The 16,722-nt window shown below is 33.9% G+C and overlaps 1 protein-coding gene across 1 annotated transcript in view; it reads left to right on the forward strand.

The window, feature by feature from the left end:
* The window catches only part of Csn2 (casein beta), a 78,399-nt gene that overhangs the window by 24,566 nt on the left and 37,111 nt on the right, over positions 1 to 16,722 (forward strand). The window contains exon 7 of the mRNA XM_055595538.1: positions 12,728 to 12,919. Coding sequence (XP_055451513.1) covers positions 12,728 to 12,919 — 192 coding nt within the window. The remainder of the gene's footprint in view (positions 1 to 12,727; positions 12,920 to 16,722) is intronic.

The following is a 16,722-nucleotide window of genomic DNA, read 5'->3' on the forward strand; positions in this document are numbered from 1 at the left end:
AAAAAGTAAAAAGGGTAAACTTGCATGTTGATATTCAGATCAATAATGGTTAATTATTAATGTCAAAAAAGATAGATGTGAATAAAACTCATTTATATTTTTTCTATAATGGATATGGACTTGCATTATGATGAATAAAACATTACCTGGCGAAGTTGGTTGTATTTCATCTGTCTCTGAATCTGTTCCTATGTAAATGAAAACAAACAAACAAGCAAACAAAAAACAAACTCAATTTACACAATTCAGTAATATTACATAGTAAGCCTGCAATGTCTTTCCCAGGACTAAGGGTAGACAAATTATTAATCTTATGTTTGTACCCTTTCAACTGCAATTTATTTCTTTTATAAACATTAAAATGTTTTCTATGAGAATTGCTTTAATTTAAATCATAATGCACTTTATGTGTTAGTACTAGAATATTACACTTGAAGCATCTTTCAGGCTGGATAACCAGAAGATGGAATATGCCATTTGCTTTTATTATCTTAAGAATTAGGTTTTACAAAGTAATATAGAGTATTTCAAGAACCAAGTTAAAATGTTTCTAAGACTACTTAAAATTTATCGAGAGATTACCATGTGTTACTGTTAACACATTAATAATAATTTAATATTTATTTTATCACAAGACACAGTGAATGCCTTGGATTGATTGAAAGCACAGCTTCAACTAGAGCTTAAGTTTGATGGATTAAAATGCCTTCATTTAGACAGCGTGTTATTCAGATTAAAAAATGATAAACCAGGAAACATTAAATAAAATATTTAGCTGAAACAAAAAAAAAAAACATAAACTTGAAATAAATGCTTTTAGTTTAAGTTTAGAAGTTGGCAATTAGCCATTTAGACTTCCTGAGACTACATATTCCAAGTCAAGCTGATATCAAGGAAATTTAGCACCAACGTAACGTTTTCATTCACTGCTTGACTTTTTGTTTTTGGAAGACTCACTGAAGGCTTACCAGGGTGCATTGGTTGAGCGTGTCTTCATTTGAAATGTGTTTCTGCTAAAATAAATAAAGAAAAAAGAAAAAAATGTAGAGATGTGAAGCTTTGTCTGTGTATACCTTTGTTTACCTAGGTTAATAATAGCCTATTGTTAACTTATGTTAAATTTAGCAAAGATACCTTACCTCAGTGATATTGGGAATAGCGTTCTCAGCTTCCTAACAAAATGAGAGAAATACAGATTTATAATTATGTCATATTCTCATTTGGGGTATTATGGTAATCAATCACATGCTATATTACTAATTTAGGGCACTAAACTAATCTTAAGCCACAAACTCCTGGATGATGAGGTGAAGTTGATAACTAGGATTGCACATTGTATTTATACTGCCTTTCTTCTTGTTGCTATTTTTACTAGGACATTACTCAAAATGTTGCCATGGATGTAAATAACCATCTCTACAAAATTAACGTACCTACCCCCCTGTCCTGTGTTTTATTTTGATAACTGGAAATTTCACTCATAATGCCTACAATCTTTTCTCTAGGTTAGCAAAAGGCAAAGAATGAATATTACGGGTATTATCCCAGAGTCAGGATAATCCAGATCTAAGAACTTCTACACAAAGCTTAACACACACACATCATTTGCTTGGAAGTAATCAGTTAACAAGCTCAAGTTCTATTAAAAACTGTGGAAAGAAGCTAAATGTAAAGATAACCAAAATGGAAGATACTACACATGGCCGAATAGGATTGATTGACCAGAAATAACCCTTTAAATTCACCTTTGACAAATAGTTGTTTTTGCATGTTTTTGGATGATAATTATATAATAAAAGTAATATAATGTCACACAAATGGAATAAGGCAAGGAGATCTTATGTTGTAGTTACACTCCATATTACAAATTTTCACAGATGCTTCCCAATTAACTGGAATAGGAAGTGAAAGTGAAAACCCTTCACCTCACTTGGTGAGCTGCTCCCAGAGTCTTCCTGCTAAGAGCAAGAAAATAAGTGTCATGACCTCTGGAAAGTTTTAGAATTTGACAAAAACAATCCTATAGCATCCAAAGGGTAATTTCAGTGTTGAAAAATAAAAACTATGTAAAAACATTAATGAACAATATAATGTATTTTCTTCTTAATTTTAATTGAAAAAAATTATATGGGGAAAATCTTAATAGTTTAGCAAGCCAAACAGTCTTTTTTATCTATTTAGACAAAGACAACTAATGGTATTCTTGTATAGATGTAAAATTTATGAAAGTTTTTTTGATAAGATGAAGACTTAAAGGAATAGCTATTGAACAAAGCTATTAGAGAGCCTAGGGTCAGTTTTTATTCTCACATACTTTGGGCCTACTTGATGTGAATAAACTGAAAATATTGAAAATAACAATCTCACTATGGGAATAAAATTAGATTAGATATCAAGTCATATACCTTTTGAAATAGTTTTTTTTGTTCTAACTTATGCATATTTGTGCATACATAGTGCACATTAATGCATTTCAAAAGATTAACTTCAATAGTGCACAGATTATTTGTTTCTAGAGATAGTTTATTGACTATATATGTAACAGGCCAATGTAGTTTCTTCTCATGCTTTAGAGTTGTTGGCACTGTGCATTGATCCTAGGTTGCTCTTACGTGGTTACCTTCTGTGTTAGCTCTCTAATCAAGAGTAGAAAAGAGAGCTCTTGGTCTCAAAAGTCACCAAAGTATTCTGCAGTCTCTGAATTTGAAGCACATTGTGCTTCTTAGTGTTACTTTAATAAATAAGCGTATTTTAAAAATTTCCCTGACTACTATTTAAATTGATTAATTTCTACCTCCAATTATAATTGAAACATGATGTGTACTTTATATGCATAAAAATTATACACATTTCTCTGGGAAATTTAAAAAAGTAAAATACTTCTAAATTCATTTTCCCAGTATGTACAGTTTATGGTAGCTTTAAGGTGAGGCAAACTGCACATAATACATGTGATGTATAATTGATAAAATGAAAAGTTAAAATAACAGAGCCTTACCTGAGCACCTGTCATTGCTTGTTCCTAAGAAAAAGAAACAGGAAATTTTGTCTTATTTTTCATGACAAACACTCACCCAAATATTAAACTAACAACTACCAATTCAAATAGATACTAGCAAAAATAAAAACTTTGGACACTATATAAGAATTGAGAGAAACAAACAAAACTTGACAAACTGAAGTATTCACTTTCCTAATTTGCATTTCTAAGATTAATTCACATCTTTTGAGTTCTACATTGGGAGTGACTGTGAGCATGTTAATGTATCTGTGAACAGTGCAACTTTTTGTTTTCTTTTAACTTGGCTTCTGGACATTGAGCAGAAATACTATATAAAAGGCATGTGATAGATAAAAATGTACCATGGTAGAGTGTGGCTCAAGGCTGCATAGATACTGAAGAAGTGAATTTTTTCTACTTAGTATCCTGTACCCAGGTTTTAGCATCATAGTGGTAGAAAGACATCATCCCTAGAGCTCAAGTTTCAAGTATCAGGGTTGGTGTGTCATCTATTTAATTCTAACAAACAGGTAACTATCTTTTTTTCTAGGTATTAAATATATATCATAGGATAATCAGAATTATTCTCTCATTTGGATAAGATAGACTTTATCATGTGTTTTCCCTCATACTCAGTGGAGTGGTTTTAAAGCAAAGTGTTTTTACCTCAGTTGACACATCCATAGTTACCTGTAAGAAAAGATTTCAGTCATGAAATTGATTTTTTATTTTAATTGTTATTAATTACACTTTATTCATTTTGTATACCCCCATAAACCCCTTCCTCCTCCTCTCCCAATCTCACCTTTCCTCCCCCTTCTCCATACATGTTCCTCCCCAAGTACGCTGATAGGGGAGGTCTTCCTCTCCTTCCAGACTATAAATGCATTTTATTTAGTTAGTTATATTGATATATATGGTCACTTATGCCCATAAATTTAGAAGCCCTCCAATTTGTCAATAGAATTCATGAGCCATTTTGATTGTGTGATTGAGAAGTTCAAGGAAAGAATATGTGAGATAGTCCAAATAAAAGTATTTTTGTATTATGTAGATACATATTTTCTCATATTATCTTGTAGGGAGCTTTATTACCTTGATTTCACCACTCTGTTCTCCTGTCAGAAGTTCTCTCTGCTGAAAAAGAAAAGGGTAAAGTCTGTATAATACAGACTTAAATCACAGACATCAACAATAGTTTAAATTTTATAAATGTTTCTTACTCTGTTCAGATTATTGATGAATCCCTATGATTAGAAAACAAAGAAAAACAGTATTGGTGAAAAGAACATAAATAATTAAAACCTGTAATCGAGTTGATATCGTGACATCTTTCTGCAAATGTAAAAACTTTAAATTTTAAATTTAAATTATATTTTCAATTACTGTCCCACTATTTCTTGTCATATCAATTCTACACTTGCGTTTCCTTGTTGTGCTATCTTTCTTTATGCTGTCAGTAAATAAGTTTGTAAGTATTTTCAAATTTGTTTTACTTGATTTTGTTGTCTTTGCCAGACATTTGGTTAATGACCAGTTCTGAGGTCTGTTGATTTAACACATGAGTACCAATTTTAACTCTACATTATATCTCATGGAGTCATTCCTGTGTTAAGTCTACTAATTAGTTTAAAACTAAGTAAAGTTGTCCTTGTATAGCTTATGTTTGGACTGTCATGTTGGAGAGACTTTGTGGGTGCAGCTTCTGACAACAGTCATGCCAAAGTGGGCAGTGGGAAGCCCAGGAGACCTCAAACCTACCCAAAGAACTACAAGTAATTAAGAAATGCTGAGAGTGTGAGAAATAGTCTTCCCCAAGGAAGAGCACAGTTGATTATCTAATATCAACTGAGCAGCTCTGAAAACATACATAGAATATATACAGAGCAAGTACATTACATTTATTTATTTAGGAATGTGTACATACACATGTAATGTATGTGTTTACCAATTAATGAAGAAAGGAAGTACAGGGACAGCTATTTGAAAGGGTTTGAAAAGAAGAAAAGGAAGGGGAAATGATGTAATTATATTAAAATATCAAAAAATAAAGGGAAATAATTAAAAATACTTAAGTTAAAATTCATTTATACAAGGTTGGTTTGGTCGTCAAGTCTTTTAAATAATGGTCTTCCATTAGAATCTGATATCCTTATAATCAACAAACAAGTAACATTTTAGAAAGCTGTTGTACATGTGAGATACCATTCATGCTCACGGAATACATTGAATATGTAATCTTAATCAGCTAAATAGGTCATGGAAAAAAAGGCAAGTATTTTTGTCAGGTGCAAAAATTTAGGCATTAATTAAAATTAAAATCTACTTTTTAATGAATAAGAAGGATTGTAAACGCAAGTAAAAATGCTTCTTACAAGCAAAATATACTTTGTTTTATCCATTTACTGAGAACGAAGTATAGAGACACATGCATGGAAATACCATAAAGAAACCTGCTGCTTTGCAAGTTAACATAAAGGAATGAGCATTCCTCTAACAATACTTACTTCATTTAACCTCAGAAACTTTGATTGACTAACAATTTCCTGTAGTTCCTGTTGGAAATAAGTTTTGAATTATGAAACAATAAGTGACTCCTAAGCATACACATGTTGAAACATATTATTCTATTTAAATATGTAGATGAATGTAAACATACACACACATGAACTCTTTCCCTAAATGAGCCCAAGCATGCAATTTAATTCAGTAAATCAGTAGATTTTTAAGTCTAAGAAAAATCTGTATTTTTAGTTTTAGTTTTGCCCATGAAATTGAAAGTCTGAAAGAGACACCTTAACTATGTCCCTTTTTTGAGAAGCCTTTCAAGCATATGTTTCCCAAAATATCCAACAACTTTGAATGTATATTGAATGAAAACAGAATTGAGAGGGCAGTCCAGGTATCTGATCCCTTTCATGCTTTTGAAGATATGTAAAAACCAGTGTGTAGGAGGCAGTCCACATTCGTGATAGCAAACTGAAGGTTGGAGGAGATCAGGAGATGGCAGATGTGGCTCCCCACACAGGCAGCTTACCTCACTGCTGCCCTGTTGTTGATTCTGCAGAGAATAAATGATAACACAGCATGAGTTCATACACTGGAAAGGTGTGGATTAATGCCTTTTGTAGTGAGTGTGGTAGAGGTACTTAATTCATGATTCAGTGTATAAAATTAGAGCAAATTAGAAGGCACAAACCAGAATATGTTAACATATTAACATTCTGTTTTGCTAACTACATCTTGTGAATAAGTACATGAGCCATCTCACTTTCCCCGTGTGCTCTTTTTTAAAAATCGTGGTTAGCAAAGAGAGCCCCCAGAAAAAGTGAAAGGGACTATTACACAGAGAAAGAAAAAATGGGCTTTGGGCCTCTTTGCTGTTAGGGAATGATTGATTAAGTCCCACGATTAGAGAAAGATCTTGAAGGGCAGAGTACAGTACTTACTAGAAGGCTTACTGCATTTCTAAGAGGAAGGCTCTGAAAAGTAACAGAAGAAATAAATAAAGACTAAAAAATCAATCAAAATATCAATGAAAACATACATATGCCATTTACCTGAAATTACTATTTAAGAAAAATCTTTAACAATAAAATAAAAAATTGTTAGAAATTGCTACTCTTGATAATAAAAAGGAATAATTAATTTTTTGACAGATATCAAAGAAAGATAGTTTATCTGCTTTCCTTTGATTATGGCATAGAATTGAAAAAAAATATGTAAAATGCATGAAAAGTAAAACTCTTCAGTTTAGTGTCAATTAATTAAAAAGGATAATTTAGTTCTATGGATAATTTAAGTTTCACGAGAGTTTTAAAATTAATGTAAAAGCATTATACTAATTAAGGGAGCAAAATGTGTAGTATCCTACCAAAATTTTCATCATGATTGCATTTTATCATCAATTATATTGCCTAATTTTTAAATGAGCATTTTGACTGTGAAGATGACAGTTAAGTTTAGCCTAATGGCAACATACACAGACACCACACTGTTTTGGTATATGAGTTCCCTATTTCTTGGGAAATGATGCTGATACAAGGCATCTGAAATGAAGATTTGACTATGTAGAGTACCCTGGAACACGAGGCTCTGTGTCATACTTGGTAAAGAAATATCATATGCCTATTCTATGGTGAACTTGGAAAATGAGCCTGTTTACAGCCTGTTGTGCTATTTATTGTGATAGGCAATATGTTATGTTTTTCCCTCTTTTTGTTTGTGGTTTTCGTTGTGTGTTTGTTTAAATTTTAATAGAACACGTGCTTTAGCGTTGCAGATTTGGAAGGGTTACATAATGTGGCCAAAATGTGAAGGGATGGCTCATTTCTGACTCTGACTACAGCTGTTGATTGGAGATCATCAAATACTTAGGATTCTTAGTGGTGCCACCTCCCGTGTGAACGGTGGTGGATCATTACTAACAAGAGGGTGGACCTTACTGTCTGATGTACTCACAGGCATAGCAAGGGCAGCAGCCACGAGGCAGGTGAGGATGAGAAGCTTCATGATTGCCAAGGCCTATTTTTAAAAGGAGTGAAAAAAGTCAGATCTTCATGATTTTTTTCTTGACCATTCAGCAATAGAATTATGATAGAAATAAGTTGGTTTGAAAAGCAGTAGGTTTTAAAAGCATAAGATATTTGGAAATACAAGCCAAATAAATGTCTACCATTCTTATTATCTTTTAATTGTAAAATTTCATTTGTTTATTCTCTCCCCCCAAATCCTTCCTCTCTGATCTCATGCAATGCCATAATGTGGCTGTTTATAGGTCAGAGAACAACTTGTTAGGTCAAATTTTAAAGTCAGTTCTTTTCTTCTGGGAAAGAACCATGTGGAGCCTGGGAATAGAATTCAAATGCTGGCTCCATGGCCAGAGCCTATACATCTTGCCTGCACTTCCTTAGTTCTCATATCCTTCAGAAATACCAATTTTCTATCATTTTTATTTAACATCTAAAATAATTTGATATTTAATATGTTGTCCCTTATAAAAGGAAAAAAAAAGCATCAGTCTTTAAAAACAATCACAAAGAACATTTCTCCTTTAATCAAGATGTTTGCAAAGTGGGCAAAATGAAGAAGTAAAATCCAAAGGAAATTTTCATGTTGTTGTTGTTTTATATGAAATTCTTTGAAAAAGTAACTTTCATGGAAATATATTTGAAAACATTCTATTCTTCGAGTCTTTGTAAAATTCCCTTGGCTGATATTATTAACCACAAGGAATTAATTTTAAAAGTATTTGGTTCTAACCCCATAACTTTCTTCATCAACCTATCTACATCATGGCATAACAATGACTCAACTATAGAGAATTCTAAGATTTCTTTGTCTATATGTTTCATTTCTAGAATTCCAGCAAACTGCACTAAATCAGAGATAGCAACATTTGCTTAAATTGAAAAAATCAATAATTATTAATAATGATAATAATAGTAAAAGTTTGAGAGAATATAACAGCCAGGCAGTGGTGGCACACGCCTTCAATCCCAGCACTTGATAGGCAGAGGCAGATAGATCTTTGTGAGTTAGAGGTCAGCCTGGTTTACAGAGGGCCAGTACTGCCAGGACTGAGAGACCCTGTTAAAGTGGTCTTTGCTTTCATATTTATAGATACCAGAAAACATTTAGCATGACAACTTCTATATAATTGGACAAAAGAAATTGAAATTTGTTATCCTAAGAAAATATTAAAGTTATGTATCATTTTTAGTATTCAATAATTTAGTTGCAAAAAATTATCAAAGATAAATCAATTTATACAAAACTATAGTGATCTCTGTTTAATCTCTGAGAATATATTAAAATTTACAAAAGCAGTTTTAAGTTCTTGGCATATTATAATAAAGTATCACTATTCTATTAACATAATTAAAGTATTACAAATGCATTTCAATTGATTAGAAGAAGTTAACATTAAGAAATCATAGCATTTTTTTTTCTGTATGTAAGAACAATACCTTGAACCCAAGAGTGGGAAGAAGCAAGCTGGGAGGTGATCAAGATGATGGCTGAGTAGTTTGCTTTGCAGCTATTTAAACTCACCAGTAAGTAAAATGCTAATTTTGCGGTTTTGTTTCAGACAAAGGTTTTACATAAATTCTAAGAATTCTTGCCACTAGGAAATTAATTATGGCTCAATACCTGTCCTAGAGAATTCTCAGGAAAGTCTTCAACAAAGGAATGATTCATGTAATTATGGCAAATTATACAGAAAATAGAATGCTGTAATTCAAAATTAAAACAAAAAAAATGTGAAGATTCACAATTACTGCTGGAATACGGCATTATGTTAAATGTAGAGAACTCCATTATATCTTTTGAAAAAAAAATTCTTCTAAATGAAATCCTTGGGAGAAAATAAGGTCCTCAAATGCTTCAAACTTTAAAACAAACCTGACCATTTTTACAAAAGCATACAGTATACCTTGTGAAATGTCATTTTCCCTCAATTATTGTAAATTATGTAGGACTTTATATTTTATGCACTCTAAATGTATTTTGTTAGGAAGAAAATCCAACTATCCTATAAATTTTGGTGTTACTTTAGCTGTACTAGATTTTTTCCTGTGCTTTCTTTTAGCTATTATTATTTCTTTTTAAGTTAAGATTAATAAGGATTCAAGAATTATAATTGAATTTTTATTTAAATGAATCATACATTGATGGCACATTTAAAAATATGTATAAAAAGAGAAAAAGTAAAATTCACTCTCTAATCCCCTATTTATCTCTAAAATTACCTAGCATTTTACAATTTTGAAGTTTTATGTGGTAAAGAAATTATTCACACATAGATACTATTTAAAAGAATTATTGAGATGGTTTCTTTGCTTTTTATTTTGTTTTTGTTATAAATTGTAATAAATAATAATAATAAAGAAAAATTATAAAGAGTAGATTATGAATAGTCATCCCCTATAAAACATTCCTAGTGAATATCTGGGCATTTTATAAGATTCTGGGAAAGGTTGATATATTTTCAACTAAGAGTATATTATCTGCCTTTCTTGAGATGTAGCATAATTTTATATAATGTTCAACAAGAAAATAAAACAATACGGCCTATGGAAAAAAAAGAAACATGTTACACGTTTTAAGTAAATTTAAAACTATGAAAATAGTCATAGACCATTTATTGTTAGTTACAGGACAGGAGACATTCTAGGGTCTCCAAATTTGAGAATCAGAGAAGATTGTGGGTTTGCATGCTCTATAACTAAGGTATAAGCTGTATAATTAGAATATCGACTTCCTCCGTCGTCCTTTCAAAACGATTCACTTCCTTTCAAACAGACCACTTAGTGTCTCTTTGCTCTGATTGATTGACTCAGGGGCTTCAGTGATGCAATCACCTGATTCTTTCTCTAATGTCTGCCTTTTCCTATCCCAGATTAATAAACCTGCAGTGATTTATTTTACTCCTAACTCAAAATCTCACTGGTATGAAATTCTTCTGTGTTCTTGTTTGCTTTGTTATTATTTTATTTACAAACTTCTTTCATAGAGGTGACAAAAAAGGGAAATATACTGGATTTAAAAACAAAAGTAAAAAAAAAAAAACAATTGTGGAAGTGTTAAAATGTCAATCTTTCTTATACATAAAGTGATGAATAAAAATTATCAGCTCTCTCAAAATTTTTATGGGCACAATAAAGGGAGCTTCAAACAGTGTATGCTTTCAGAAAACAGGCTGTGGATCTAGAAAGTTTAGAACAGAAAAAAGTAAAACATGGAAGGGAAAAGGAAGGCAAAGTAGTTTGAACAAGGAAAGATCTAGTATAATCAAAAGATTTTACATAGGCATATACAAATTCACGTAAAATTTAACAAGTAGAAATTATTTAAAGATTTAATCTCCAAGCAGTTTCTTCAGGAAGATGTAAAAAATAAATAAATAAAGCTTGATATACAGAAATCTAGATATGAACAACATATGTGGGGCAAGAAGGCCAGGGATTTGAAATGACTGCTAATTTAGAAAACTTGGAAACTCTGACATTGACAGAAGGATAGATGTGATGTAAATAGAAACTTTAAAATAATTAGATTAAGAAAACAGGCCAACAAAATGATAAATATAATATTCTGAAAAGCAATACTTTGATTGATGCAGAATATGAGAATTTACAGGATGCAGAAAAGAAGAGTTACTCTCAACTGAAGAGATGCATGAAAAGATTCATTATCCTGAAAGATGCCATGAAAAATGAGTAGAGGAGTGTGATCTAAGAAAGAGAGAGAGGAGAGGATTTTGGCATAGAGTCAGGATGTTGAGATAATGGTAAAGGTTTGAAAAAACTGCTCTGCATGTGTGCCTGCTCACCAGAAGAGGACACCAGATCTCAATATAGATGGCTATGAGCCACCATGTGGTTGCTGGGAATTGAACTCAGAACCTTTGGAGGAACAGCCAGTGTTCTTAACCTCTGAGACATCTCTCCAGCAGAGGAACAGTGGGTGGAGGATGGGATCAGGAGCAGATGAGGAAAGGTTGTATAAGTGGGATACAAAGTGAATAAATTGTAAATAATAAAATAATAATATATTTTTTAAAAGATGAAAATGTGTGGAACGGAATACATCCTGAACATTGTAATTTTTTTATTTTATAAATATTTATTTACTTACTTATTTTTTTATAATAATTTTTATTTTTTATATTAATCACAGGTTATTTACTTTGTATCCTAGCTGTAGCCCCCTCCTTCATTCCCTCCCAATCCCACCCTCCCTCCCTCATCTCCTCCCTGCCCCTTTCCAAGTCCAGTGATAGGGGAGGACCTCCTCCCCTTTCATCTGACTCTAGCTTATCAGGTCTCTTCAGGACCGGCTGCAATGTCCTCCTCTGTGGCCTAGTAAGGCTGCTCCTCCCTGGGGGGGGGGGGGAAGGGGGTAGGTGGAAGAGCTAGCCATTGAGTTCAAGTCAATAAATATATTGAAATCTATATACCTAAAGAAAATAAACAAGAAAGAGGACCCGGGGTAAGATGATCAATCCTCACTTAGAAAGACAAATGGGATGGACATTGGATGTAGGAGAAAACAAGCAACAGGACAGGAGCCTACCACAGAGGGCCTCTAAAAGACTCTCCGTAGTAGTGTATCAAAGCAGATATTAAGACTCATAAGTGAACATTGTAATTTAAGTGGTTGTTTTTTTGGATACTAATCTAATATAACATAAGAAATAAAGTAAATTTTCTTATTGGTATCAACACTTTAAAATATATAACTGAAAATTTAACATTAATTAATATAGTTGATTCAAGTGATTAAAATAAGAAAGAAATATTAACTTCTGATCCACCACTCCAACTCACACTATTTTTTTTTTTAAGCTTTGAAAAGAACCTTTTATTTTTTAATATGTGCATTACAGGAAGCAAAACACAAGAATTCAAGAGCTAAGTCACCCGGTCACAAGCAGCTCAGCTCAGTGTGTTGTCCTAGATCCTACAAGCGTACATACACTTAGGTAATTAAGATTATACAGCATGTACCATGCTTTCCCCCACATCGTGAATGTTAACCAACTAAAAACCCCATGCTACATGAGCATTTTGATAACCAAGAATACACCATGCCATCTCAATCTGTCAGACAAAAATGTAATCCTGGCTTCCTTGGCTACAAAAGTCACAGGTGACAAAAATGGCAGCAGGCCTTTAGATAGATGTACCGGCGAGGTTACAATTCAATTCTGCATTCCCTCAGTGCTCAGCTTACAAGAAAACAAAGCAACAGACCACATTAAGTTCAGCATTCCTAGTTCATCATCAGATCTACATATTAACATATGAGGAAGAGGCGTCCCCCATCAATACATGTATTCCTATGGAGCAGCTGAAGACCTATGGCGGGGGCTCTCAGGATGCCAGTCTCAACACAGCAGTGCAGCTCTCGCCCGTGAGCCTGCCCTCCAGTCAGCCTAGCAACATGAGTTAACTCACACTCTCCAGACATGGCTTAACAATTCTGTGTTCAAGAGGAACCTTTTCTATCAATTCTACCATATATTTAACCACGTGCTCTCCTTTAGGATACTTACAATAAACACAAGTATTTTACCAGAAATGCACATATGGACCCCCAGGTTCAGCTGCAAACCAGTCCTCTGGATGTGGTAAGAGGATTAACAAAGGCCACACCCAGAAGACAGCCTGCCCAAAAGGCTAGCAGGGTATTTAGAGTGTTCTGCTACTTCTGACATCCTTTGGGTCCTGGGACCTACCCCCTAATACCTGGCAACATTAGCTGAAATGCAAACCTAAGCAATGGCTAGCTGACCTGGCCAACAGGAACTGCGCCTTTTTCTGAGCACTGTTCTCTCCCCTACAACCCCCCCCCCCCGTAACAGCATCTGCTCAAAGACCAAGTTCCCCAGTGTGACCATTCCTATGACATAACAAAAACTACTTAAAGGTGATGTTAGCCTCTATTTTCATGTTGTGCACTGTATACATGTATGAACTAGTGCATGTGAGCACGTGTGCCACTGCATCCATGTGAATCAGTTTTCTCCTATCATGTGGATCCTGGAGCTCAAACCCAGGTCACCAGCTTGGTGGCACACACCTTTACTGAGCCACCCTACCAGTCCAATCTGCACATTTCCTCACTCCTTTGAGACAGAGCCTATGTAGCCCTGGCTGGCCTGGCACTCTGATCCACCTTCCTCAGCCTAGAACTAAAGCCATACATTACAAGTCTATCATGTACTTAAAAGTGTAAGGCCTACATGCTTCCAACAAGCACTCCATTTCCCCAGTATCTGTCCGGAGCAGTGAATAAACTGCTCACAGAACAACGGCTTAGTCAGAAACTTCTGAACAGCAACGTTCTCTCTAGACTCTCTTCCATTTCTCTCATGTTTTTGTGGGAATATTAACAATTTCAGTTCTTGTGTTTGTTTTTTCGAGACAGGGTTTCTCTGTGTAGCCTTGGCTGACCTACGTGTTTTTAAGAAGTTTTGTTTCATTTTTTCCTACAAACTTTAACACAACTTAAAAACATGTCTTTTCACTAACTTTGTTCCACATCAGCAGCCTCTTCATCTAGGAAGACTAGGTGCTGCATACTTGGACTTGTCTGTTTTTTTGTATACACTATACACTGCAGAATAAGATGCACAGATATAAGGAGCAATGGCTAATCTTGCATTACCAAATTTACATTAGTATTAGGCCCTTCATACATTTCTTTCTTCCTCCCTCCCAAACGAGCACAAGACTGTATTGCTACTGGTTTGATGGTAGAGAGAAGGGAAGAAAGTGGCTCAAAGCCCAAATGGTTATATTTAGAAGATATCTCAGATAATAACCATTGCTTTGCATACAGTTTTAATTACAAGTGCCATGTTATAAGTTCTTAACATGAAATATCTAGATATTTGGAAGTGCTTGATATATTTAAAGGTAGAAGTAGTAGAATAATAGTATTTTGTGTAAATAGTTTTTTTTAAATTAGAGAAATACTGTGTTTGGAAATAGAATTGTTAGCCCACCTCTGAGCACAGTGTGCCAGCTGTACTTGTTCAGTGGATTGAGGAGGGCGGGAAGAAACTGCAAAAGAGTCCATTAGTGTGCTAGACAGGTTCAGCTCACCCGCCACCCTGTACGCTGTATGCATCTCATTTAACTTTGCTGGTCTGTATATATTGTACATACTGGACAGAGTCCTTTGATACACAGTCTCTAGGTATTTAAAAGGTTGCCAATATATGACAAAAGTAGAGTGAGTAAACTCACACATTCTGCATACTCTTGTGTTAAAATTCATAGCAACTTTGTCTTCTGAAGAGTTGTAAGAGTGTGTCACGTGATGCAGGAGAAGGGTTGAAGAAAAGGAGACTGGACACCAGAATGCTCTCACCAGAAGACACTTGGAGATCTAACCAATGTTACGTGTGTTTGTGTGTGTGTGTATGTGTGTGTGTGTGTGTGTGTTTAACACTACTACTATGTATATAGGGGACAAATTTATGTCCTCATCTGAAACATCTAGTCCTCCTAGGTGTTTAGAAGTGCACAAAGTATGTTAAAGGTAGACATAGTAAATAATCCATGTTGTAAGTTGTTCTCTGTTAAACTCATAGTGAAGTGCTGTCTCTTGAAAATAGAACGATAAACCGCTTCTGAGCAATACAGTCTTGTGCTCACACTATTTTTTAATGGTAAGAGACAAGCTAACAATGCCATGTTTCTTTAATAAGGTTAGTTTGTGTTGTTTTAAACAAATCAAAAGTCAGTTTCTATTCCTTGCTGGGAAAGTCACCATTATCAAAATAAAATAATCAAAAACAACAACAAAAAAAAAGAAAGAAAGAAAGAAAAGAAAAGACTGCTCTGCACTGCCAAGGCACAGAATAATGAGTTGTGCAGTTGGAAAAGAACACGGAAGAATGTACTGTAGAATTTCTTGCTTAGTGTAGTTTCTTGACCTAGAAGTCGGAAATTCTTCTTCATGAGGAAGGAGGAAAGGGTGGCACTCTCTGTGTGCCTCCCAGTAGGCTTTACCTCTTCTGACCTCAGACCTTAGTTTGAAGAGCACAGGTTTTCCCTGCCAGTACCCTCAGGGCCTTTCTCTTCCTCTGCCTAGATTTCTCTGAAGGTGGACCTTTCTTTGATTCACTGATTCACATGTCATGAATCTGGCCTCATTTCTCCTGTTTCCAAGCATTTCGCAGAGCCGACAAATTAAGAGAACTGGTTCCAAGGTCCCATCTTCTGTTTTCCCAATATCTAATGCAATTTTTCAAAAGTTTTAAGCAAAGAAATGTATTGAGTTTTTCTAAAAAATAAATCAGGCATTGAGGCTTTATATTATCACATTAAAGCTTTTTGCATTATAATGATTTATCATAACAACCCAAAGAAGAAATACTATAGATATTTCAGAAATAAAATGATAAAATTTATAGTAGTTTAGATAAGTTGTATTTGCAGCAAGCTCCTTTATTGCAGCAATTTTCCTAGTTAACTGTGCATTACTTTTTGATTAGGCCAGAAGTCCACAGACCATCTTTTATTTTCTCTTTGAACATTTTATAAAATTATGCTACATACCAAGAAAGGTGGATAATTTACTCTTAGCATATGATACAGAAAACCATATATTTGTGCTTATTTTTCTATCTAACATTTTCCCCTTTCTGCTATACTGTATTATGATTATAAATTATTTTTCACAAATAGTTTGTAACAAATCTTGTTCTTTTAAGCTCAAAACAGAAAATAATAAATGTAGCCATTGAGTCAGTCAACTTTTCTTACAGATGGATATCACTGTGTGCGCATGCTCTCTCTCTTTCTCTCTCTCTCTCAGGCACATGGGAGATGCACATTGAGATGCAAAGGAGACCGTGGTCTTATGTATGGCCTTACTGATTCTAAATGCTTCATCTCCTCCTTCTGTAGGTATTTAGGTAGCATCAGAGTGACTATATTATTTCAGAATTGTTTTAAATGCTTACTTTCAACCATTACTCATGTTAAGATGACGTGTATAGATGCACACAAATTTGCTGCATCCTCTGTGAAATTATCTTTGCATATGCTTCTGGAAGAGGAATTGAGACGTGATCTGCTAAATACTGAAACTTATGACATTTGACAAATATGTTCAAACACCCTCTAGCAATAATTAGATATTTTTTCAGTTTACAAAGAAAGAAAGAAAGAAAGAAAGAAAGAAAGAAAGAAAGAAAGAAA

Source organism: Psammomys obesus, unplaced genomic scaffold, assembly GCF_907164565.1.
Source record: "Psammomys obesus unplaced genomic scaffold, mPsaObe1.curated_primary_1811, whole genome shotgun sequence".
In the NCBI taxonomy this organism is placed as follows: Eukaryota; Metazoa; Chordata; class Mammalia; order Rodentia; family Muridae; genus Psammomys; species Psammomys obesus.